We start from the raw sequence: 25,995 nt of genomic DNA, 5'->3' as shown, positions 1-25,995 counted from the left end.
AGCCGTAAGAGGGTAAGAGGGCTGTTCTTGGCACGATTTCACTGGAGAAGGGGGTGCTGGCTGATGTGGCTTAAAATTCTACAGTCTTTGAATATCATTAAGTTTGGAATATTAGGGCAAAACCTTGGTCATTCTGCTTTACTCATGGCCATGTTTCCTGTCCCCACCCCAGTAACAGCCCAAGTTACGTCCCACAACCTGTATCAGGGCCACACTTTCTAACTTCTCTTCCACAATGGTCTGGACCTGGGAGGACAGCCCAGTGGACAGTGGGAAGACCCTAGAGGGGACACAAGCCTTCAGGTCACAAAGAAATTGGTTCTTCTGACAACTGGAGAAGAGAATAAACAAGTTAGGAACTGTGTGGGTGCAGACTCTTAAGAGAACTGTATCCACTAGTTTCAAGGAGGCGGGACACAAAGTGTGGGCAGTAATCATTCCTTTGTTCATTTGTTTAACAGTCACTGAACACCAGCGACACGCTGGCTACTGCACTGAGCAGAGCACAACCTTCACACTCTGCTTTGTTGCACAAGGACTCTCAGAGGATGAGGCATTACAGCTTCCTGTGCATCAACCCCCCTGGATGATGGCAGGGACTCTGGCCCTTGTCACAGTACTAGCTAAGTCTCTGCCAGAAGCCAGAGAGAGAGGTGGGATGAGGTGGGGCAGGAGAAGTTGTGGGAAAGAGTGAAGGACTGTTTGTGAGCTGATGTTTGTGGGTTGGGGAGGGGAGGGAGAACACAACCACAGTATTGCACGCTGAAATTTCAAAACATTTATTTATAGGACCTGGTAAATAGTTACCCCCAGGTCATTAAAGGAGAGCTGATGGCCTGAGAGGAGGCTTAATGTGTCCCCTGAGGCATATGATGCATGGCAGTCAAAAATGATATTTAAGACACCTGTTCCTAAAAACTGCTGACCAATCACAGTGATGGTCTTGGCAAAGGGTTCAATTTTAAGAAGAGTTCCTTGTGTAAAAATAGCATAATTAAGGGATATATTAAAAGAACCATTTCCTCTTCACTAAAGGCAAGCCCATATCGCTTCCACAATATCCCAAATCAAACCCTAGAATAGCAAGGGCTGCCCTACGTGACAACCCAGAAAAGCAGACAAGCATCAGTAATTACAACTTGTGCTTTAAGCTGAAAAGAAACTTACAATGCGGCTTCCTTTTCCTTCAGCTCTCTGGCTCTTTCAAGTTCTTCTGAATTTTCATGGGCATTTCCTAAGATAGTCTTACTTCTCAACATAAGGGAAAGAAAAAAAATTACAATTATTTGTTTTAATGGCAAAGCTGCTAGTGATTTTGGTATAACTTCTATCTCAACAACTTTTCCCCCAACCCAAAAGAAATAAGCACTCCTGATTTTCATTGAGGATCTACGTGGTTCTCTTAAAGGCCATCCAGTAAATCTATTCTCTCCCAAGAAACCCAACTGAGAACATGACTTTCCTAGAATTTCCACCCTGGTTTCAGTAAGGAAGACAACAATCAAGTCGTCCTCCCCTCTATAAATATCCTAAACTCCCCAAGTAAATAGGAGGCAATTTAGCTTAGACCTCCCTGACTCCTACCACATTCCTTGTTGCCTCCTTGTCAGTTCAGCATCTCACTTATCCAGGAATGGGGTTCTAGTCATTCTTCAACTGACAGAGAAATTCTTCATCACATAGGATTCCTTTCTCAGCTTTAACATTGAAGTGTACTTGCTCCCACATTCTTTTCTAAGTGAGCAGCATAGAGCCTGCTATGTAGTAAGGTCTCAATAAATGTTTGTTGAATTAATAACCTATGGGTCTACGGGATCCAGAGTGTAGGGACATCAGATTTGCCAATATTATGTAAACATAAAAAGAAAAATAGTGTTTCCCAAACTGGAAATATGGATTATAATCCATTATGGAATTATGAAATTAATTTAGTAGACTGCAGTAATTAGGGTTTTTTTTTAACAAGATAAAAGAGAAAATATCAGAATGATCACACATAGTAAAAGTAAATATGGTTTTATGAAATTCTGCCTCCTTTTTACACACACACACACATCTATATAGACATACAGGTATTTAAAACCTATATATTTGAGTACATATACTGGGTCATGACATCAAATGTATTTGTTACCATGGGTCACTGTGTAAAATATTTAAAAGCCACTGCTGTATACGAATAGAATTTAGCACTGACCCAGAATCAATTCCGTAACACAGAGTGGCAAGTAAGTCAATAGTTCTCCAAACAGGGTCACCAAAAGCATTCCTCTGAAGGAGGCCCTGGTCCTCAAGTCTTTAAGAACAATCTCATAAGCTGTGGGCACCTCTCACACCATTTCCACCTGACCTGGTTCACTTCTGCTTTTCATCCCTGGACACCTAGAATCCAAACATGTCCAGGGCATCCAGCTTCCTCTCTCCAGCTCCTGATAGAGCATTCTTGCCCAGGTTTGGAAAGAGTGCCAATTTTACACATACCAACGCTGGATTTGAAGGCTATTGGGATTATACATGGATGGATATTTTCGACATGTGACGTATTTATTAGCGAATGTAAGTTTGAGAGCCAATGAAGCATTTAAGTGGTGATGATGGCAACTGCAGTATATGACAAAATAAATCACAGCTGATCTCGAATGAACTGAAAACATGGGCTTGACAGCTCCACTTGGCATTCAACCCAAAGACGAGAGAAGAGAAATAATTGGGCAGTGACACGTAATAATCAAACATAAAGAGAGCAGAATGGGAAAACTGGGGTTAGGGATGAGGCAATTCCAACTCCTCTGGCCCTGGATGAGGGAGATTCTTCACTCACAGTTTCCATGAGGCAGTATGAAGAAAACTGAGTAAACCCTCCCCCTGTAGCCATACCCCCAAAGTAAATTTGAGCAAGGCTGTTTTTACTTTCTATCCATGTCTGATGCAGCAGCATAGTGCAAAGCTGTCCGTCCCCAGTCATCTGTTTCATTGACGTTGGCCCCTGTGGTCACTAATGTCTCAATACAATGGAAATGACAATTTGCAGCTGCATAGTGCAAAGGCGTCCTGAAAAACAAAGAGCAATTTCTTACTTCATTCAGTCTGAAAAACAGACCTCCCCCCACCCATCATCAGCATTAGCACTGACAGCCTTATTCCTGGGAGTGGGGAAAGCTCTTCAGCTCTCAGAGTGTGGATGCCAAGGGACATGCCTTCATTTGAATTTATACATTGGAGCTGAGGATACAAAGACAGTGGCTTCAGACACGGCCACCTACCTGAGGATCTACCCTTTCTTTCCATTCCTAGTGCCTATCCTGGTTCCGATCTACATTACTGCTCTTTCAGACTATTGCAATACCATCCCTATTGGCCTCCTTAGCTCTAATCAAATTTCTATCTATTTCTAATTGGTATGAATGAAGAACTGGATTTTCTAAGGTCCAATACCCACATACGACATCCTGTTCTAAAGCCATCGGTCCTCTCCACTGAGCAAAGCCTTGATTCCTTAGTCTGGAATGGAAGACCTCCCCAAGCTGGGCCCAAACTACCTTTATAAAGTATCTGTCTCTCCCCTGGATGCACCCATTACTACAAGTCCCGTGGGGGTAGGGATGTAGGTTAATGGGAAGAACAATGCCCATGAGCTATACCAAACCACATCCCCTCTCTGGGCCTGGGCTTGCTCACCCTTGCTTCAATAAGGACCTGTGAGCAGCTGTTCCCTAACATCTATTCTAAGTCTAAAATTCCTAGAATTTCACATGCACATGTAAATTTATTAAATGTATAACTCATTTAGTTTCTCCAAGCCACTTTTATTCATCTATTAGAAAAGGATAATAAGCATCCCCATATATCTCATAGAGAGACCATGAAAAACCAAATGGGTAATATATAAGAAACACATGCACCTTATAAAGAGTAAGGCATTGCAGAAACATGAAGCAATTTATTTTATATTACTTATTTTTAGTCCCCAATTATTTAACAGTTTATCTGGTGTGCCTAGCCAATATTTAGGGTATAATAATCAAATTAATTACTTTATATCAAAGTGAATAACTTTACTTCAAGAACTATTGATTAATTTTCAAGTACCACTCTTTTATATTTTAAAGTCAATGTATAGGCTCTTTTACTAGTTGACTTTCTCCTCTTTCATCCCCTCAAAAGTAAATTATAAGTATTTTACAAGATCCAGTCCTGTTCCTCAGGAGAGCCATGGACAGGTAAGAGGAGAGGCAAAACAGAGAGTCCACTAGAACAGTGTGATATGTGCTTCAGTTGTGAAGTATGGAGGGTGCCAGGGGAAGGGGAAGGAGGTGTTACTTAACCTAAGTCTGGAAGGGTGGGTAGGAGTACCATAGGTAGGTTGGTAAGAGAAGACATCTGTAGCATCTCCAAGAGCCAGGGTGCATGTGGAGAGGAGGGGTAGAGAGATGCATGGAAAAAAAAAAAAACTGGAAGAAGACACACTGACATTTCTAAACAGAGCTGTGAGAGGAGATGCCTTCCTTGGGGCTTGTGCCTGCTTTGTTGTGTTTCACTACAAAAAGGGATTTCCTTCTGAGGACAGAATCTCCCCAGCTAGCTTCCCTGTTTACCATTTCAGTATAAAATGATTTCCAGATGGATTGCTCCCCACTCCTTTTACTTAGGCACTTGAAGCAGAGTTCCCTGTTTACATACCTCCCACACTTGTCCTTTTTATGGAAATCTGCTCCGCTGCTCTGCAAGAGTTTTATACATTCCACGTTACTAGAAAGACAGGGAAAACATTATTAAGATGGCAGACGTCAATTGCTGGGCTACCTTCAGAAAGAGCTGTTTTTGGTGAAGTGTGGGCCAAGATGGAATGATAGTTCCAGCTTTAAATTCTGCTAACACAAAAACAACGTGAACATATGAGGAAGGTAATATTGCAAGGATCTAAAGTTCCTGGAATTCCTTTTTCCATAAATCAATGCATTAAAGAGCCTGATGGAACATTTTCAATTCCATGACCAAGGTATTTAATTATTTTTACATGGTTATTACATGATTAAACCTTTAAGTGATGGTTTCATCATTTATCCTGAAATTCTCTTTCAAAAGCATCAAGGGTTTGGGAAATAACCCCTTAAACATATGATGATTTTGCATCACCTTTAAACTAGCCACCTTTAAAATGAGCCAGAATGGAGAAGCATTACCTTTTATCACAGCAGAATGAATTCACTGTGATAACCGTTTTCAACCCAGACTCTCCATAATGGAAAATAAAACAGCTGCATTTCCCTGCCTTTGTAATATAGGTAAATAAATGTGCAAAAAATAAAAGGCCAAAAGTGATGTAATGGAGCATAGTGATCTTCCAAAGCTTCTTTGTCATTTGCAGAAGCAATAAATCATATTTAGTAAAGAAAAAAGGACCCACTGAAGTGAATTTTCCTATTGAAGGGCATGTAGCTAAATATTAATTCTACTAGGAATTTCAGATATGTATCCAGAATGGTGTGTTTCCACTTTCCGTGTAGGTCTGATATTTTTTTCAAATGTCGGCATAAAAAGAGACAATCATCCATTATTGTTTTAAACTTGGAATGCTGAGAAGTAGTCTCAGATTTACTATTTTATTATCATTTAAATATGAAAAATGATCTCATTAATGATGAACCTGAGCAGGGTCCCCCCCCATCCACCCTTTGTAGTCACCTCTCTCACAGAACTAGCTGTTTCTGTCATAAAATATAAGAACTTTCTGAGACCATTATGTGTCTGTGTAGCGTGCCCATTGATAGGCACCTGTCTCTTACTGAATGAACCCAAAGGATCAAGGGCAGAGGCAGATCTAGTTGTGTGGCTCATGAGACTCATTTGGGGAGGGTTGGGTAGAGGGAGATTCATTTAAAAAATAATACATAACTATGAATATAAAACTAAATACAAGATTTTGGAAGGGACCCATGCAAATAAAGGCCCTGAGGTTTCACAGTCAACCCACCTCTGATAAAGAGGTAATGCCTTTGATAATGTACAGATGACAAATGGAGAGGTATTGCTTCTCCTTAAGGACTAGAAACTTGATTAAGAACTAACACCTTACCCAAACAAGGTCATCTGAGAGAGGCCATGTTTGGTCAATATATGGTCATATATCAATAACATATTGATCAGAGGCTTAATTTCACCACTGATATGAAGAAGAGTACCTGATTAAAACATGCTTTCTACAACTTAAAAAAAAAAAAAGGCAAGGATTAAATCATTTCTTGCCTATCCTTTGGGTTTTCTTGACCTTTGTTCACATTTAACCATTTAAGTACTTAAAAATCAGCTTTGAAATAAGGACAAAAATATCTGCAAATAAACATGAACTAATTCAATCTTGGATTCCCTTGCGCATCATCCATCTACTAGCAACAACAAAAGAAGAAAAACTTAGGAACAAATCTCAAATTATTTTCTTTTGGTAGCGTATCAGCTAGATACACATTCTATAAGGCTTGAAGACCTACAATTTAAAAAAAATAAGGAAAAGGAAGAGAAGAGAAAACACAAGAAAAATGATTTTCTATATGAGATGGGCCAACAATTTTTCTTTGGAAGAACAAACGTACAATTAATCTGCAAGTGGAATAGTGATAGTGATATTTGGTGTTGGTAGAAATGATTCTTTACCCATCTTACTACAGAAATTGACTTTGATTCACAGACAACTTGAGTCAATGAAGATAAATTAGAGGAGTTAAGTCATGAAATAACAACTGAAATTGCTAACTACTCACCCTCCTGCAGCGGCAGCATGAAGGCACGTTCTTCCAAATTTATCTGGGGTGTCTATTTCAAAGCCTGCAGACAGCACGTGCTCATTACTAAACAAGGATACTATGCTATACTTTTGTCCTAGTTAAACCACAAGAAACATTGCAGAGACAGAAAAATCAGTTAGTAGAAAAACCAGAATGCAAGCAATTGTAGTCAGAAAGAGGTTGTCATGGAAACGAATGGTAACTGCTCAAGCTTGGCAATTTTATAGGAAGAACCGTGAAGTCTAGAAGAATTTATTTTCACATTCAGCCCTGGGTGAACCACAGCCCCATATTTCAATCCCAGGGTAGAAATTTATGAAACCAATTTGAGATAAGTAGGGCAATAGACAGGCAGACAGAACACATGGAGAAAACATGGACAGCAAAGGAGTAATCTTAACATGCTGGAGTAGATATTTTCTTATGTGTATTATTAGCTTCTAGTTGGTTTAAGATCTGGGAAACATGCTTTCATGCAGGGATTATTTTTAAACATGCCAAAAGCAGTGAAAGCAGAATCAACCATAGGTAAAGCACTTAAAAGGAAAAAAATGCCTCTGGGATGTCTGTTGAATTAATTCATAAACAATCTTTGCCTTGCAGACCTCTATCACCTTTGAAAGCCAGGAACTTCTTAATACATGGAGGTTGGCAGAAGCAGTGATAAGAAAGATTAGCAAAGCTCCAAACCAGAAGGAATTTCTTGGTTCTAAACAGTCCCATATTTAAAAAAAAAAAAAAATTAAACATAGGTGGAGGGGGATCGAACTGTAGTGATTTTTCAGAGGCCACAGAATGGGGAGGTAACATGACATTTCTACTGTCAAAATGTGGGGAATTGCCCTTTATCCTTTGTTGAAAAGATTAACTGTTAAATCCGCCATTTTCAGCCTCGAAGGTGTTTTTTCTGATTACAACAAACTTCCGGTAAGCTACGGCCATCCCTTCCTGCCTCTCACTCTGGATCACCCAAGCTTTAACTTGAAAAACAGACAAGGCTCTCATTCTGGGGCAGGAATACGGACACTCAAACAGTAACAACACCAAGTACTGCTGGGAGCTGTCCCCAGACCAGGTCAGGAATATCATGAAGTGCAGGCAGCCACTTACTCTAATCAGACACCTAGAGCCGTCTGGCTCATTTACAGGACACATTAAGCCTCATCTGTGGTAATGGGGTTACTTACCCGATGATAGCAGCTTTCTGCAGCAGTCAGAGTGAGCATTTAGGGCAGCTAAATGTAAGGGGAACATGCTATGGATTCCACACCTGAGGAGGAAAAGAACGGAGCAGCTCAATGGTAACAGATCTCAAGATACATGCAGAAGAACAACAACCTTTCTAGAAGTTCTCTGATGAAAATGAAATCCACAACACCTCGCTTAGGGACTCTTGCCTGAAATAATTTTATAATTCTTTCACTCAGACAGGAATTGTGGAATCATTTTCTTAAAAAAATAAAATCCTAAACCCAGAACAGAATTAAAAATCCCTAACAACACGGAATGTATAACTTCTTTTCTTTTTAACTAAAAAAATTTTTTTAATGTTTATTTATTTTTGAGAGCAAGAGAGACAGAGCATGAGGGGTGGAGAGGCAGAGACAGAGAGAGGGAGACACAGAATCTGAAGCAGCTCCAGGCTCTGAGCTGTCAGCACAGAGCCCAAAGCAGAGCTTGAACCGTGAGTAGATCTCACGAACTGTGAGATCATGATCTACTGAGCCACGCAGGTGCCCCGAGGAATGTATATCTTCAAGAGAATATTCCCTATAAATGGTGACTCTACACTGACAATTAATTTACCTTTTTTTTCAGCTTAGCAATTTTATGTCAGCAACCTGTTTTACTCAGCAACCTGTTTTATTCCTTGAATTGATGAATAAATACTATTGACTCATTATGTGCTAAGCACTTTGCTAAGAATTAATAATGACTGTATTATTGAAAATAAAACTTTGGATGAGAATAAAAACTAATGTTTACCTTTTGCAGGTGCAATGTCATCTTCCTAATAAACTTTTATATTGCACATTAACCCACATCAGGACACGAGTCATGAAAATGTGCTGAAGCAGTAAACATTATCTTGCATACATTTCATCAATCTAGCATATTTTCCCTAACAGTATTACAGAAAGAATCTAGAAAAGGACTTTTTGGACTGATACCCCACCATAAAACAGTCCCCAGGATGATCCCTTAAGGGATCGGCAGCCTTCTGATGGCAGTGCTTTTTGCTTTCAGAATCAAATCCTCCTCTTGCCCATCACCTCTCCTCGAACAAGGACCCAAAGCCGTGTGCGGAACTGTAGTTCCTGACAAACAGCATCATCAGGAGTTTCCTGTGTACTTATAAGCATTTATAATGTTAGTGTTCATTTCTCAGAGCATCTTGTTATATTCAAACACTGTATTTCAGATTTTGTAAATCCTCTGCATAACACTAGTATATATACTTACACCTGCAGTATTAATGACCTAAGTTTCTTCTCTGCCATAAAGTTGCTGTTTTCAGATTCTACACTGCATTAAAAACCACATACAGTTTGAATTTGTTAGGTTTCAGATACATGAATTTTATTTGCTCTCCTAAAAGCTATTATGATGTGTGTGAATGTGTGAAAGTATCTACATATTCACAGATATTTCATGGTATGCAGTGTTTTGCCAAATCTGAGTCTGCCAGCAATTAACCACCTCTCTCTTTCCGTCAAAACTTCTCTCTGCGTATCGGTGTTTTTGTTCAGTCTTCCTCTGTTCGTTTCTCTTTCCCTATATGGAGATTTCCAACCCAGTGTATATAATAGCTGGCATCCATCAAGAGATGCAATTTGCTTGTCTTCTGGGCAGTGTCATGTGGAGGAGAACTGCTTGTAATTGCCTCTCTCATCATTTACAAAAAAAATTCTGAAAAGCAATTGCACCAGTGACAACCTTGATGCTCATGGAAAGGAAGAGTGAGTTGGGGGATGGGAGAGAAGCCTTTCTATCTATGCTGCTGTTTAAATTGTTCCCTCTTGATTCCAGTGAAACATAGTAATTTTGTAAAATGTCTAACATGCTTTAAAAACACCTTACTAAATGGAATTTTAAGCCAACGAGACTTTACCTAACCATTTTTGTTTGTTTAGGGCAAGTAAGGCAAAAATATATGATTATATGAATATCTCTGGATATTTTCAAGAGAACAACAATATTTTCTAGGATGGTTTCAAGTTCCTGAAAGAATGTGCCTGAAATTAGATTGGATCTCTCAAGATTTCTTTGATCCTTTCCTCAATCGTTAAAAATAATTTTAAGAGGCACCTGGGTGGCTCAGTTGGTTAAGCATCTGACTTCTGCTCAGGTCATGATCTCACAGTTCGTGAGTTCAAGCCCCATGTCGGGCTCTATGCTGACAGCTCAGAGCCTGGAGCCTGCTTCAGATTCTGTGCCTCCCTCTCTCTCTGTCCCTCCCCTGCTCACAGTCTGTCTCTCTCTCTCTCAAAAATAAATAAAAAGTAAAAAATAATTTTAATAAAAATATATAAACGTGTGTACAAATATATGTAAAATATAAATATATGAAAATTTTATATATTAAACACATATATATACATACATATGCACACACATATGTATATATGCAATAAAATATATATTTTTAAGGATACAAAAAGTATATATCTTTATATACAATAATACAAGCAAATGAACTGGAGAAAATAGCATCAATATCTATAAGAAACCAATTAGGAAAAACATAAAAAGTGTAAATGATAGTATAACAGCAATAGTATTGTAACATATTCCATACACTTCATCGTTTTCAGATAATTCATCATACTCTACATTAGCTAATTCTTTTTTTCCTGCTACTTGTAAACTTGAGAAGATAAAGGAGGTAGAACCATTCTAAAAGATCTAGCAAAAATTCTATTTGGTATATGTTTTTTATTCCATAGTTAATAAAAAATCACTACCTCAATTAAGTTTTGAAAACATATTAATTTAGACTCAAGTATTATTGGCAAATATTAGGCCAAGATTGGAAAGAGAATAAAAATTAAATTCAGAATCTCTGAATCACTTTAGAAATGATTCATGCATTTCAAAATAAAATTATTCCTTTACTGTTATAAAGTAAGACTACTTATAAGGAAAGGCCATAAAACCTTTGGCAGGAAAATTAGGGTTTGGCTGCCTTAGTCAAATAAGAAGCATCATCTTACTTCATCAGGTATACATCGAAGAAGATCAAGAAATAAAGATGTCAGGTAACCGTAAACTTAACAATGCATAAATTGCAGGAGAGAGGAGACCAATTCTACCTAAAATGCTACATTTATTTGACCAGTCATAAAATTAATGAGATACATTTGTATTAGCTATTTCTTTTCTTTTTTTTCATGTTTTTATTTATTTTTGAGAGAGAGAGAGAGCAGGGGAGGGACAGAGAGAGAGCAGGGGTAGGGACAGAGAGAGAGAGAGGAGACAAAGAACCCAAAGCAACCAGCAGGCTCTGAGCTGTCAGCACAAAGCCCAATGCGGGGCTCGAACTTGTGAACTGTGAGATCGTGCTTTGAGCTGAAATCGGATACTTAACCAACTGAGCCACCCAGGTACCCCTGTATTAGCTATTTCTAATTTAGCTGTTACCTATGTCTCCTACCCAGTTACTTTAGAACAAATAAGGTCAGCATAAACTGTAGGGACCTATCAGAAGTAAGGAGAGGGTTTGTGCAGGATTAGAATAAAAGTTCTTTTAAACTTTTCCCTTGGCATCAGAGAGCTACGGCGGTCACTTCCCACCTCCAGTGCTTTCTAGAACTTTCCCTTTGGCTGTATGCTAAAAAAACCACTGCGGTTAAGGTGATGGGATCAGAAACCTTGGGTTTGAGTCCTAGTTTTGACACTCGCTAGCTATTGGATCTTTGGGAAGTACACAATGGTTTCCTCATCCAGAAAATAAATAAGATTCCTTCATCCAGAAAATAAATATAATAATAGTGTCAATCTCACAGAACAATTGTAAGGGCTAATTAATAATGTACACCAAGTGCTAAATAAGGGGTCTGGCCACGATAAGCCTTTACCATACAAGTATTGTATTATTGCCCTTGAAATTATTATTAGCTTAGTTGGAAAAGTGGCAGTCTATGAGTTTTAAAGTTGTAATCAGGCAATGATTCCTTAAAATCAGGTTTGTGATTCTTTCTTTCTTTCTTAAAATCAGGTTTGTGATTCTTTCTTTCTTTCTTTCTTTCTTCCTTCCTTCCTTCCTTCCTTTCTTTCTTTCTGTTTGTAATTCTTTAAAAGCCAAGAATAGGGGTGCCTGGGTGGCTTGGTCGGTTGAGCGTCCGACTTCGGCTCAGGTCATGATCTCACGGTCCGTGAGTTCAAGCCCCGCATCAGGCTCTGTGCTGACAGCTCAGAGCCTGGAGCCTGTTTCAGATTCTGTGTCTCCCTCTCTCTCTGCCCCTCGCCTGTTCATGCTCTGTCTCTGTCTCAAAAATTAATAAACGTTAAAAAAAAATTAAAAAAAAATAAATAAAAGCCAAGAATAACTTGTGATCTGCTAGCATTTCTGCTATCTTCCTACATTTCAAAATTCTTTATGATAATTATCTCACAAGTCCCCTAGGGAAGGTGGATTGATTTAGTTTTGCCCACTGAGCAGGTGAGATAAAAACATGTGATGGTTTTTGATCCTCAAATGATTTTATGATTCTTACTCAGCTGATCAACCCAAATCAAAAAATCAGTTTCCTATTAATTTTATCTATGTCATTCCAAGTATTATCACGCACCCCTAAGCTATAGGCATTTGGGTATAACTCGCAACAGTGAGGCCTGGTTCTTGCTGTTTGCAACCTACTGACACTTTTAGCGGTTTCTTTTGAATCAAGACCAAACACTCTAATGTGGCTTACAAGGTCCCTTCGGGGTCAAGGTGTTGCTTAACCAGCCAGTATTCTAGAATCTCAGTGGACTTCTATCCCTTTGTCCTGGAGGAACCAAGGCTCATTCCTGCCCAGGCTTTGTTTGGTACATGCAGGTCCCCTCTTGAAATTCATCCTTCTGCCTGGCTCCTTGTAGCCTTTCTCAAACCAGTTAGTGCATCTCTGGAGGCCACTGGAAATACCTTTGGGCTTTCAAGAGTTCTCCGTGGGAATTGTTAAACTCTCTTTTCCTTTTGATGATAACCTAAAGCAAGTGGTATAAAAGCATATTTTGGCTTCCCTCAACAACCACCTTCTTACCACAGACCTCCGCCAGATGTCAGCGCCCAAGTCTGTATTCAGGGTCACAGTGCTGCCATGTGGAACTACTGTGATTGGCAGGGGCCAATAAGAACAGAAGAAAGGTGGACTTAATAGACAAATGATGTCTGGACCTGGGAAGGGCCAGTGATAATGCAGTATGCTGAGCCTTCTATATGTACCGAATTTGGCAGTAGTTGGCCTTTGTGTTGTGTGACGAGCCCACGGTCCCTCTATTGCGTTTGAAGCCACTGCAAAACCTCTACTCCCACAGCATGTACTGACCTCTAAAGAGTCAGCACCTTGGCCACCAGGACAACTCCATGGAAATGGTGATTGAATTTTGGCAAATTGTGCACTATCACATCGTCCACTACATAGAGAGGTAGCAAGCTTCTTGCTGAGGAGCCTCACCTCCAGATCCAGATGCACAGAGTCTCATTTCCAGCCCCTCACAAGCTCTGTGACCGTGGGCAAGTAACTGAACCTCTCTGTGCCTCATTCACTTCACCTATAAGATGGCAATAATATATCACTTACTCCATGGAGTTGTTGTGGTAATTGAAGGTAATTCCTCCTCAGAGTGGCACTTAGCATGAGTAAGCACTCATGAATGTTTGCTACTACTGTAAGCCTGTTAAAGTTGAGTGCTGTTTGCATGTGTTTTGTAATTTTTTTTTGGATTTATTGATAAAATAGAGTCAAAAGCTTAAGGAGTTTCTATCTAGTCTTACGTTTATACATATTCAAGTAACACTATAATAAAAACAATTTGTCTACACTTAAGATCTGCAGACTCCCATGACCTAACTCATCACTATACACCTTGCAATCTTCAGTAACCATTGCTCCTTCCGGAAACCCCACCCCCAGCCCTGCCATGTCCCACATATGTTCTGTATCCAGTAGCACCCAGCGATTATTCTGGCATCACACTTTGCATGCATGATTGTAACTGCTTGTTTATTTCTTGCCCCCAGTGGAATTATAAATTCCTTGAGGGCAGGGAATTCTGTAACCCCAGAAACGGACACAGGGGGTTATACTTCACAGACCTTCAACAATCATTTAGTGAATGAACAGATGTTGGAACCAGTTACCTGTGTAACTGTAATACCCCTAATTTTGCTGCGGTTGAGGCAGAAAAACACGTGAGAGCATAATCAGTAAGGTGGAAGACAAATTAAAATCCCAGAGAAAAGTGCCCCAAACCTAAAAAACTTAAAGAAGAAAAACCAAAGGGCTTTGACACCACATAAAGTTGCGTGAGCACTGAGTCAAGTTGCAGAAGTGCTCTGACTTGACGTTCAGACAAGGAAAAAGAATACCAAAAACATTCATTTGGCCCTAGAATGAGGTTCCAATAAATTCATAAGAAAGTAAGGACCATAGCATTTGTCATATGGAGATCTTTTAAAATACATTTGGTCATATTGTTTGTGAGTGAGGATAGGTTAATTTTCATAAATACGATTTGTTTGTTTTCTTATTTATAGAAGCAAAGTCCTACTTTCCTCCTCTTTAATAAGCTACTCTACATAGATCTACAAGGAGCCCAGAGATCATGCAATGATTTTCTGGAGGCCTTTAGCAAAGTTAATCTTCTCCAACACTACCCCCACCTCACACCTCATTTTGATATTCCCCCTCAAGTGATTTCTCTCCCCATGCACTACACACACACACACACACACACACACACACACACACAAACACACACACCACAACACACATGATTGCAGCCTAATGAACCACAGTTTGCTGCAGGAGGCCTTCTGGTTTTGTTTTGTTGTTTTTTTAAGTTTATTTCTTTTGAGAGAGGCAGAGACAGCCCAAGTGGGGCTGGGGCAGACAGAGAGGGAGACAGAGAGAATCTCAAGCAGGCTCTGCACTGTTAGCACAGAGCCCGATGCAGCGCTCGAACTTAGGAACCGTGAGATCATGACCTGAGCTGAAGCCAAGAGTCAGATGCTTAACCAACTGAGCCACCCAGGCCCCCCCACTGCAGGGAGCATTCTTATCCCCAGATATTCTGTGACAAAAGCAGATGTGGCTCTTTGAAGCTGGGACAATGTTTGCCTCAGTGGCATCCCCAGGACACAGCACAGTCAATGGAAGGAAAGGCTACTTGAACAACAATGCCATCTCTAAGGCACTTTAGCCACATGGTGTGTGTTTGCATAAAGTGAAGTCAAAATCATTACCCAGAAATGAACTTTGTGCTTATTGAGTAAATGTATTTTGGGAAATTTTAAATAAGTAGTGGGCCCCGTTTATCCCTCATGTGGATCCAAATCTGAAAGAAAATCAGAAAATCATGGTTGTTTGGTTAAAACTCCCCAAGTAACCCTAAGTTGAAATAAAAGTACCACTGAAAATATTAACATATCACAGGTGAAGTGCATGTGTCTAGATAGTCTACTTCTGCTTAATGAACACTGAGCATTTACAGTCTCTGGCTTTGGGGAGCCATGATCTGGTTCAGGACTCAGAATCTGGTAAGAGCACTCTTTCCACAAGACTGAACTGTTTCTTTCAGCTTGCAATATCCCAGTCAAAAAGGTCCTTTATTCTGAAAGGAGACAGCCTACTGCTCTTACTATTTGTCAGCATGTCCCCTCTCTTTCCACCCCCCGCAGCCTCGTCCTGAGCCCAAGCCCTCGTCTTTTCCTCCCTGGACATTTGCAAGAGACTGCCACGTGTTTCTGGTCTGGACCACCTCTTGCACGTCCGGGCTATTGTCAGAGTGATCTTCCTCACATACAAATGGGATCATTAGACACAAACGTCCCTACATCTACTTAGACTTCTTTAACAGTTTCCGAATGCCTCAGAACAGAATCCAACTCCTTAGTGGGACATGCAAGGTCCTTCAAGATGTGGCTCTTCCTGCCTTTGCACCTAATTTCTTTCCATTCCTCCACACACCTCAGATAAGCCAAGCATGGAATCTGCTTTCAACACATGCACATGCTTGTGCTTTTGTAAATACTGTTCCCTTTCCCTGGAATGGCCTTTCTTGCTTTCCCTCTATCTTTTAACCTCACACAGTTTTGTTCTCCTGGCAAACACCTATCCATCCTTCCTTTTGCTGAAATGCCCCCTCTTTTGTGAAACCCACAGAGTCAGCGTCTCCCTGCCTATTCCCATAGCATGGTGCAAACCTCACAATACCGTAGTCATCTGCTCTGGATCTTATTCCCACCACTGGACTGGGGTCCCAGAAGGTCTCTGGAACCCACTGATGCCTTCCATGGACTATTTAAATTTCAGCTCATCCTCAAGCAAGATTTTCAATTCTGTTGCACAACACTTGGCAGATAAAATGGAATTCCTTACGTTACACTGTCCTTATATCATTTTCCTGAACATCTAGTTTTTCTTTCCCACAGTCTCTGTGATCAAAGCTATACTCTTCATTCAGTCATTTAAAACTCTCTTTAATTTGGTTCTACTACATATCATTAAGTAATAAAACAAAAAACAGTTACTGATAGCTTCCTATGTGCTAGGCACTCTTCAAAGAGCTTTTAACATGGATTATCTTGTTTGATAATGTTAGCAGATATATTTATGTAACTCATACAGATATTAACCTATAGCAGAGAGATTTACTAATAATTATGTCCTTTAATCCTCATAACAAGCCCATGGGCAAGTACTATTATTACTTCCATTTTTGAAACGAGGAAACCAAAGCACAGAGACTTAAGACATTGCCTTAAGCAATGGCTCAAGGTCACACAGTTCATACGCAAGGTAGCTTGGATTGGAGCCAGGTAGTGCCCGTGAAAACCTGGGCTCCCTTGCAACATGATACAACTTCAGGGCAGAGAATCGTGGAACTGTACTCTTGTGACTCTCGTTCCTGCTTTCCTCCCTGCTCAGGATGTCTGCTGCCTTCTGCTCTACCCAAATCATTGTCATCCTTCAAAGCCTACCTAAAACTCACCTTCTGCTTAAAGGCTTTTCTGAAAACTTGGGCCACCTTTGAACTCTCTCCTTCATGGCTACATTCTATGGTATATATTGTCTGCACCAAACATTTTGCCACTTACGTCCTGCTTCATATAACTTTATTATATACTATCTTGCATGGTTCTTTGTCTTAAGAGGCCCTTGGGCCTCCAACAAAATTATGAGCTCCTTGAAGGTACCAACCAGGTGACTTATTTCTGAAATTTCCCATCACACCCCACATTGTGACAGACTTATACAGCTGCTTTGTATATTCTTGTTGAATTGAAATGTAAAATGAAGTCAGGTCCCCCTTCCCAATGTAGCAGATTGACTCAACTGTACCCCATAATTATATCATTAAAACCAAGCAATCAGCCTGAATAAAATTTGAATTTGTCCAATTATGTTTTAGCTTTCTGCTTAACTAACAATAAACATTGGAAAGAACAGAATATTAGAAAGTAGAGTTAGGAATAGAGTTCAAGTCCTCTTGGTTAAAACCACTGATGTAGCTGAAAATAAAATTGGCTCTTCCTTGCATCCATCATTTAAAGTCCCTTAATTCAGTTTAAATTTAATTTGTATTTAGCACAATGGTACAGATCTGCCTTAACCTAGATAAATGGAAATGATCTACTGCATGGCAGAATCCCTTTTGCAGTAACCTACTTGGCTGTGTCAGCTCCGCTGGTTATTAAGGTGTTAATCAAAAGCTCGTGACCGTATCTTGCAGCCACATGGAGAGGAGTGTTGCCATCCTTATCCACACAGTCAATTTCACCACCTGAAAGAGATGTTTTAAAACAGGATAACATAAGGATTCAGGTTGATTCAGACACTACATTCTGTGCTAGTCACTCCTGTTGTCCAAATGTTGATTTCTTTTCCCCTCTGTATACATCTCTATTCTGAAGTACAAGAATGTCTTTACAGGGATCAGGTCACCATCTAAAGTAGTAGTGTTATTAAATCTACGTAGAGGGAAGTCTATTAGAAATGCTCTGGAAGAGTCTTTCCATATTGTCTTATTTAAAGATCTAAAATCCAGGGGCACCTGGGTGGCTCAGTCAGTTGAGCGTCCGACTTCGGCTCAGGTCATGATCTCACAGTTCATGGGTTCAAGCCCTGTGTCGGGCTCTGTGCTGACAGCTTGGAGCCTGGAGTCTGCTTTAGATTCTGTGTCTCCCTCTTTCTCTGTCTCTCCCCCACTTATGCTCTGTCTCTCTGACTTTCAAAAATAAACAAAAAAAAATCTAAAGATCTAAAAACTTAACAACTGAATTCCTGCTTTGAAGGAACAGTGTAATCAAATTCCATAAAATGTAATTCTGAAGATACATTCCATTTTACTTTTACCTGCTGGATTAAAAACTTTACATTAAAACTTTATAAAACTTTTATAAAAACTTTATATTAAAGCATATGAACCAAAGAGAATAGACAGTTAAGGAAAATATTTTATGTAGTTTGAGTATTTGGTTTAAAACATGATGAGTAAAATGAATAAATGCATAAACTATGGAATGAAAATGTCTACATTTATAAAAACTATCACATTAATCACCAATAGTCCCTTTAATAATACAGTATTTTCATTTATTTTATTTTGTCTTCTTTTCCCCCAGCTTTTTGTTTTACTACATTTCTTTCTTTCTCTCCCCTTTTCATAAATATATATGTAAATACAGTCAGTCTATCTATTCATTTATTTGAGGAACCATTTTAAAATAAGTTAGACATCGTAACATTTCACTCCTGAGAACAAAGACATTCTCCTACACAACTACAATTCTGTTAGTACACTTAAGAAATTTAATGTTGATATCACAATCTTATGTAACATACAACATATTCCAATTTCTCCAGTTGTCCTCAAAATGCATATTATAGCTGTTATTATTTTTAAGTCCAGGATCCAATAAAAGATTCTGCTACCATTTTGTCGTCCTGTCCCTCTAGTTTCCTTTAATCTAAAACAATCCTCCTGCCATTCATTCATTCACTCATCTCCTATGTCATTGATATCTTTGGAGGCCAAGCCAGGAATTGTGTGGAATATCCTGCATTCTGGAGTTGTCTGATTATTTCCTCGATTAGATTCAGGCTGAATTTTTGGCAAGAACACCCGAGAGTTGATGTGCACTTCCCATTGCATCCCACAGCACACATATAAGGTCAGGATATTCAACTAGATGATGCAAATTTTGATTATGCGATGCGCACAGTTTCAGTTTGGAAAGATGAAAAAGTTCTAGAAATGGACAGTGGTGTTGGTTACACAAAATGTGAATGTAGTTAGCACCACTGAACTTAACAGTTAACAATAGTTAAAATGGTAGATTTTTATGTTATATATATTTTAACACAATAAAAAAAGGGGGGGCTTGGTTACTTGGTTAAGGTGACACCCACCAGAACTCTCCACCGCAAAATGTCTTTTCCCCTTTGTAATTAACAAGCAATTTGTGGGTGGTACTTCAAGACTGTGCAAATATCCTATTTCCCAACAAAGTTTCCTGCGAGGATTTTAACATAAACAGGGAGTACTTTGTTCAAAAGTTACCTGATTTCTTTATTGTGGATGCTTATATTATCAACTTGATACATAGTTCATTGGATTCTGTCTGTTTTCGAAAATTTTACCAGCTTTTGATTTAATTTTACCAACATGTAAAACATTCAAAGGTCAAAATTATATTCTTTAAAAGCCTCACTCTGATTTCCATCCCTTCCACTCCATTCTCAACCACATCCTGCACTAATCATTTCCAATAGTTTTGGTTTATGCTTTCTTTGTTTCTCTTGGCAAAAGTAAACACACAGACTCTTTATACCTTGCTTTTTTAAAACTTAACAATATACCCTGAAAACCTCCTAAATATACTTTTACAAATCACTTCTTGGAGGTCTTCCTCATTTTTATACAGCCTTATTGTTTTCCATTGCATGGATATACTACTTATCCTGGTAGGGTGGGCATTTAGGTAGTAAATATCATTTTGCTATTATCAGGAATGCTGTAGTGAATAAACTCATGCATATGTTGTTTCCTATTTGTGGGGTGAATCTTCAGGGTAAATTCCTAGAAAGGGAGTTTCTTGGTCAAAGAAAGAACTGTGTAGTTTTGTTCAATTTTGCCATATTTCTTCCTTCAGGTGCTGTGCCATTTTACTGTTCACATGAACCATGTATGAGAGTGCCTTTTCCCCACAGCCTAATCAAGCCTTTGAATACCTGCCATGTGATGGAGGGAAGTACTATCTCAGTGTAGTCTTCATTTGCATTTCTCATAATAAGAAAGTTGAGCATCTTTTCCTATACTGAAGACTATTTATCTTTTTCCATGAACTATTTATTCATGGCTTTTGACCATTTTTCTAAGTGTGTGTGTGTACGTGTATAGTTTTTTTTATTCCTTGATTTTCAAGGACTCTTAAAATATGTAGGAGATTCACCATTTACCAGTAATACGTATTACAAATATTTTCACCCTAGATTTTCATTTTTCTTTGTTTTTTAGTCTGAATTTTTGGAATTCATGACTTTTCTATTATACTATTTAGATTTTGCATTGAGGTTAGAAAGGTTTTCCCCATATCCTGACAATAAACTGACACACGTGAAACTATTTGCAATACTGTCTCCACAGATACCTCAGAGCAATCCAGGGCCCATGTATCTAAGAACTGCCTGCAGTGGTTGCCTGAAAGACCCCCCCCCCCCCACCAGCCCCCAGAGCTGATCCAGGGAGATGAGAGAGGCAGATTCCCAGACTCCAGAGAAACCTTTGCTCTGGACAAATACTGCATCACTCCATGTCCTTCCCAGCCAAGAGGCACCAAACCTTTCTTAAGAAGTGTTACAGCCTCCGTGTTTATTAGCCCCAAATATGTCCAATATTGGGTAGGGAAAGAAAAGAGTGAAAAATATTGGAAAAGGTAAGGGGCTGAGTTGATAAATTTCTTCCTGTTGTTACTACCATTTTACAAGTCAATTTAAAACTATAAACATATATTTAATTACTTTCCACATATGCATTTGTTGTCATTTAAAATATATTTCAGAAAAACATCTTAACTAGTGGAAAAATAAAGATTGTATTTGTTATTCAGAAATATGTTTTATATTAAAGTAGGACCTCTAGATGAATGAATTTCTATTTTTTTTAATTTTTTTTTTAACGTTTATTTATTTTTGAGACAGAGAGAGACAGAGCATGAACAGGGGAGGGTCAGAGAGAGGGAGACACAGAATCCGAAACAGGCTCCAGGCTCCGAGCTGTCAGCACAGAGCCTGACGCGGGGCTTGAACTCACGGACCGCGAGATCGTGACCTGAGCCGAAGTTGGCCGCTCAACCGACTGAGCCACCCAGGTGCCCCGTGAATTTCTATTTTATAGTTATTCCCCAAACCTTTCCATTTTCACCTGAAAATCTTTAAGATTTGCCTGGATTGTAAATTAAATACCTTTACAATTCATTTGATGGTTACAAGTTAAATGCTGGTAATTGATTACTGATAATTAGTGAGGAAAATAAACATCCGTGAATTTAGAAGTATGCCAAGCATGTCAGAAAGGATAATTTATGCAGCATTATCTAAACTTTCCTCTGAAGTTAGTTTTTCCTGCATAAATAAAAAGAATGGTCATCTTATTAAATTGCCTCAAAAGTATTGTGAGCCAAAAGGTCAAAAATCTCACAATGAATCATCCTAACCTATCACTTGACTCTTCCTTTTTAAACTCTATTTTTAAAGCTTCCATGAAGCAAACATCACATTTGAACTCTTATAACCTGCTGCACAGCGTCTGAGGCAGCTGCCTAGTGCAAATGGCTGGATCACATGCGTCCCGGTATCACACAGTGTCACACAGTGGCTGGGGCAACATACCTTCAGACAACAAACAACATGATTGAACCTCAGAGGTAGTCCGCTACCACCTATAAAAATAAAAGAGGGGTGTGTGTGTGTGTGTGTGTGCGTGTGTGTGTGTGTGTTTTCTGTTTGTTTCTCTTTTTGTTCTTTTTTCACAACTGTCTCACCAATGCTGAATGATCCTGGAAAAACAAAGTTATGAAGAACTAATAACTCTTGACTAGAGAATAGTCAGGGAAGTAGAGAAATGCCGTACAAAGTCCAAACACCAGGGTGATGTAACAAAACAAATAAATAAACACAAAGAATGTTCCTCAGGAGTATGCTCAGTTGGTTTAGGGAGCCAACTGATGTCCCCACGTGGGACCAGCATTCCGAGTCCGGTTGTGCAGTGACCCATTCTGGAGGACAGACACCAGGTCCGGGGGTGTGAGCCTCTGGATTCTTCCCAGAAGGAAGCCAGCAAACAACAGGAAAGAAAAGAGCGTCCTATTCTTCTCCCTAAGGACATTTTTGAAAATGTCAGATGGAAGAACTCACAGTTCTCAGATGTGTAATGAATGCAAAGAATTGTCAGCTGACAGAAGAGAATGGCAAATCATCCTTCCACAGGGACGACTCTACTCCAGATATGTGACTCTTAGAATAAATAATTCAAGTTAAAAAAAATTTTTTTAAATACGCCACAGTGCGGGGCACCTGGGTGGCTCAGTCGGTTAAGCGACCAACTTCAGCTCAGGTCATGATCTCATGGTTTGTGAGTTCGAGCCCTGCGTCGGGCTCTGCCGCTGACAGCTCAAAGCCTGGAGCCCGTTTCAGATTCTGTGTCTCCCTCTCTCTCTGCCCCTCCCCCACTCATGCTCTGTCTCTCTTTCCTTCAAAAATAAATAAACATTAAAAAATTTGGGGTGCCTGGGTGGCTCAGTCGGTTGGGCGTCCGACTTCGGCTCAGGTCACGATCTCGCGGTCCGTGAGTTCGAGCCCCGCGTCGGGCTCTGGGCTGATGGCTCAGAGCCTGGAGCCTGCTTCTGATTCTGTGTCTCCCTCTCTCTCTGCCCCTCCCCCGTTCATGCTCTGTCTCTCTCTGTCTCAAAAATAAATAAAACGTTAAAAAAAAATTAAAAAAAAAAATTAAAAAAATATATGCCACCGTGCATCCAGAGATGCATTTGTAAGTGTAGTGCTTGAGAGTTCGGTCTCTGATGTTAGACTGGCTGTGTTCCAATCCCTGTTCCTCAACAAACCTGCCATGTATCCTGACAGAAGTGACAACCTCCATGCCTCAGTTTCCCCATCTTTGAAATGTGGATGACAACAGCACCTCTTTCTCATGGGGTGGTTGAAAGGATTTATGTGGAGTGCTTACTCAAGCACCTGGCAGTGTGAACACTTAATGAACATTAGCTGTATCATTATATATAATGGGCTATGTATTATTGCCACCATATCTTCATCATTTCAGGCCCCTGGACCCCACCCAACTCACAAGTAAGATTCCAGGCCAGCCAAGAATGAGGCTCTGAACAAGCTCCTTGATCATAGAGGACAAGAGATGGGTTCTCTTTCAGGTCTCATCGCAACTCAAAAATCTAGCAACAATGTCTGGAGAGGGCATGGAAGTCTTTCAAGTCCACTGGAATGGCTTTTGGAGAGGTCAAAACAGCCAGCAACACCCCCAGACTGCTGTCAGCACACTAACGTTACACGGGGAGATGCGTCATGGGCTTGATATAAAGGAGATGGTCAGTATGGTCTGGCCACAGGGAAGGACCTGTAGGAAGGCAGTACGCACAAAGAGAAAACTTACTCTCTCTTTGATCTGATCACTGGTTCTTGAATATGCTTTAACAGGAAGCAAAGCTTTTTATACCAAAGAAGTAAGGCCTATTGATTAAATTCAGACTACATTTTATTTTTTAAGTTTATTTATTTATTTTGAGAGGTGGGATCAGAAACAGAGAGAGGGAGAAAGAGAATCCGAAGCAGTCTCTGTACTGTCAGCACAGAGCTCAATGTGGGCTCAATCTCATGAACTGCAGGATCATGACCTGAGCCAAAATCATGAGTTGGACGCTTAACCGATTGAGCCACCCAGGCACCCCAAATTCACACTAAATTTTAAAAAATGGATCCAAAAATCACCCTAGTCTCATTTATTTTTAAGGCAGTGGACACTATTTCTGAAAAAACAGTTGAGAAACATGTGTGATGAGGAAAGTGTGAGAAAGAGAGTTTCGAGGGTCACTCCCCACCTCCCCTTGTTTACTTCAAGCAAAACAAAACAACTAATGTGGCCCTTTCAATCAACTGAATGTCAAAGACATACCTCATATTTCAAATTAGAATTAATGGGTGTTATGCAACTAATTTTCATTTTATCTTCCTTTGTTCACTGGAAACCTGTCAGGGTTTATTTTTCCCTATAGTTACACTGAAATGCTTATAAATTTCCTTCGCTCTGCTGCAGATATTTTGCTTCCTAAGCGTAATTTTCCTGGCTGATCTTCCATCCAAATGTCAAATGACTTTTTGGTTTTATGACTTCGGTATCTAAGATATAACATAGTACCACTAACAATTCATCCAAAGTTCATAAAGATGAGAAAAAGACAGGTCCAAGAAGTTGACTAATGCCAAAACTTTAAAAAGTACAAACGTGGGTCAACTAAAGATAGTTTAGGAACTGCTGAACTTACCTGGAATGTCAGCATAAATTTTGCACTAAACCTGTTTTGTTTTGTTTTTTTTTTTTATTGTGTCTAAGATTTGCTAAGAAAGCAGTAGTTCTACTGTGGTCAAGGTCAATCCACTCACAGATGATGGCCACAACCCATAATAGTATTATAAACCATAATGTGAAGTGATACTCCCGTACTTTGGCTACAGAGACAACCCAGTGGTTCAAGTACACCTTTCCAAGTGAGCCTGGAAAATTACTAGGTTACGTGACTTTCCAAGGTTTCTATCAAGCCTGTGACTTTATCATCCTTTATATCAGGCACTTAATTGCTTTTCCTCTGAGTCATCTCATTTTTCCTACCTTTGTCTAAATAACTTAAAGAGGTTTAACTTAGCAAACTATGGTGAATTCTAAAACTTAAAAATAATACGATTTGCTGCTAGAAAATGTATGATAGTTATTTGTATTAGTTTCTGAGTGAAGAATGCAGGACCTTGAGCCCATACAAGGACATCATTTCCAGTTTCAAAACTCATATGTTCTTTGACTGACTGGGAATTAACTGAGAAATAGTGGCTTTATGTTCTTGCTCCTAAGCTGGATGGTGATGATATGTCTGATAAAGAGCTTTTAGCAAAGTGCATCAAAGGACGGTGTAAATCTAAGCTTCATAAAATAGACCATTATCTAAAACAGAGCATCATCTTTCATGTCCAGATAACTGACAGACAAGCTCAGATCAGGACACTGTTCAAAAAACAACACTGCAGAAGAATCTCTCTTACCATTCTGAATGAGAGTTTGTGACCGTGTGAACCTTCCATGGACAGCTGTCATGTGCAGTGGACTTTTGCCATCTTTACTCTAAAAAATGAGGGAGAGAGAAACAGTTGATCAGACACCAGTCTGAAACATCCCTATGAATACTACTGCCAATGCCTTGAAAAAACCAATTTAATTTTTTTAAAATATGATAAAAAATTATAAGCCAATGATAATTTTGAAAGCAAAAGGTAAAATATATATGAAGCCTCAAGTGACTGCATAACATTGCATTTTATTTATTTTCTTAAAGTTTTATTTATTTTTAGAGAGAGAGAGAGAGAGAGAGAGCGTAAGCACGTGCCTACAAGTGGGGGAGGGACCTAGAGGGAGGGAGGGGACAGAGGATCTGAAGTAGGCTCTGCACGTACAGCCCAATGTGGGGCTTGCACTCACAAACTGTGAGATCGTGACCTGAGCTGAAGGCAGATGCTTAATGGACTGAGCCACCCAGGCGCCCCAAGAAGTGAAAATTATTTTAGAGAGGAAATGTGAAATGTCTAGTTACACTGATAATTTTTAAACTATCCTGTTTCAAACCGAAACAATCATCCAAAATGTTTTTTTCCTCTCCTGTGATTTACTGATGAAGACGGTTTCCTCAAAGGTGGTTTTTTTTTTTTTCAAC

The 25,995-nt window shown here is 39.5% G+C and overlaps 1 protein-coding gene across 8 annotated transcripts in view; it reads right to left on the bottom strand.

The window, feature by feature from the left end:
• ANKRD44 (ankyrin repeat domain 44) overlaps positions 1-25,995 on the bottom strand; it is a 343,412-nt gene that overhangs the window by 121,951 nt on the left and 195,466 nt on the right. For 5 of the 8 annotated variants that reach the window (XM_049615941.1, XM_049615943.1, XM_049615947.1 and 2 more), the window contains 7 exons: positions 25,331-25,409; positions 17,657-17,771; positions 7,970-8,052; positions 6,759-6,822; positions 4,681-4,749; positions 2,911-3,051; positions 1,168-1,251 (listed from right to left, as the gene is read on the bottom strand). In XM_049615941.1, the coding sequence (XP_049471898.1) occupies positions 1,168-1,251; positions 2,911-3,051; positions 4,681-4,749; positions 6,759-6,822; positions 7,970-8,052; positions 17,657-17,771; positions 25,331-25,409 (635 nt within the window). The remainder of the gene's footprint in view (positions 1-1,167; positions 1,252-2,910; positions 3,052-4,680; positions 4,750-6,758; positions 6,823-7,969; positions 8,053-17,656; positions 17,772-25,330; positions 25,410-25,995) is intronic. The other 3 variants (XM_049615942.1, XM_049615944.1, XM_049615948.1) reach the window with 1 other exon arrangement.

Source organism: Panthera uncia (genome assembly GCF_023721935.1).
Source record: "Panthera uncia isolate 11264 chromosome C1 unlocalized genomic scaffold, Puncia_PCG_1.0 HiC_scaffold_3, whole genome shotgun sequence".
In the NCBI taxonomy this organism is placed as follows: domain Eukaryota; kingdom Metazoa; phylum Chordata; class Mammalia; order Carnivora; family Felidae; genus Panthera; species Panthera uncia.
This window is presented reverse-complemented; position numbering and strand designations above follow the sequence as displayed.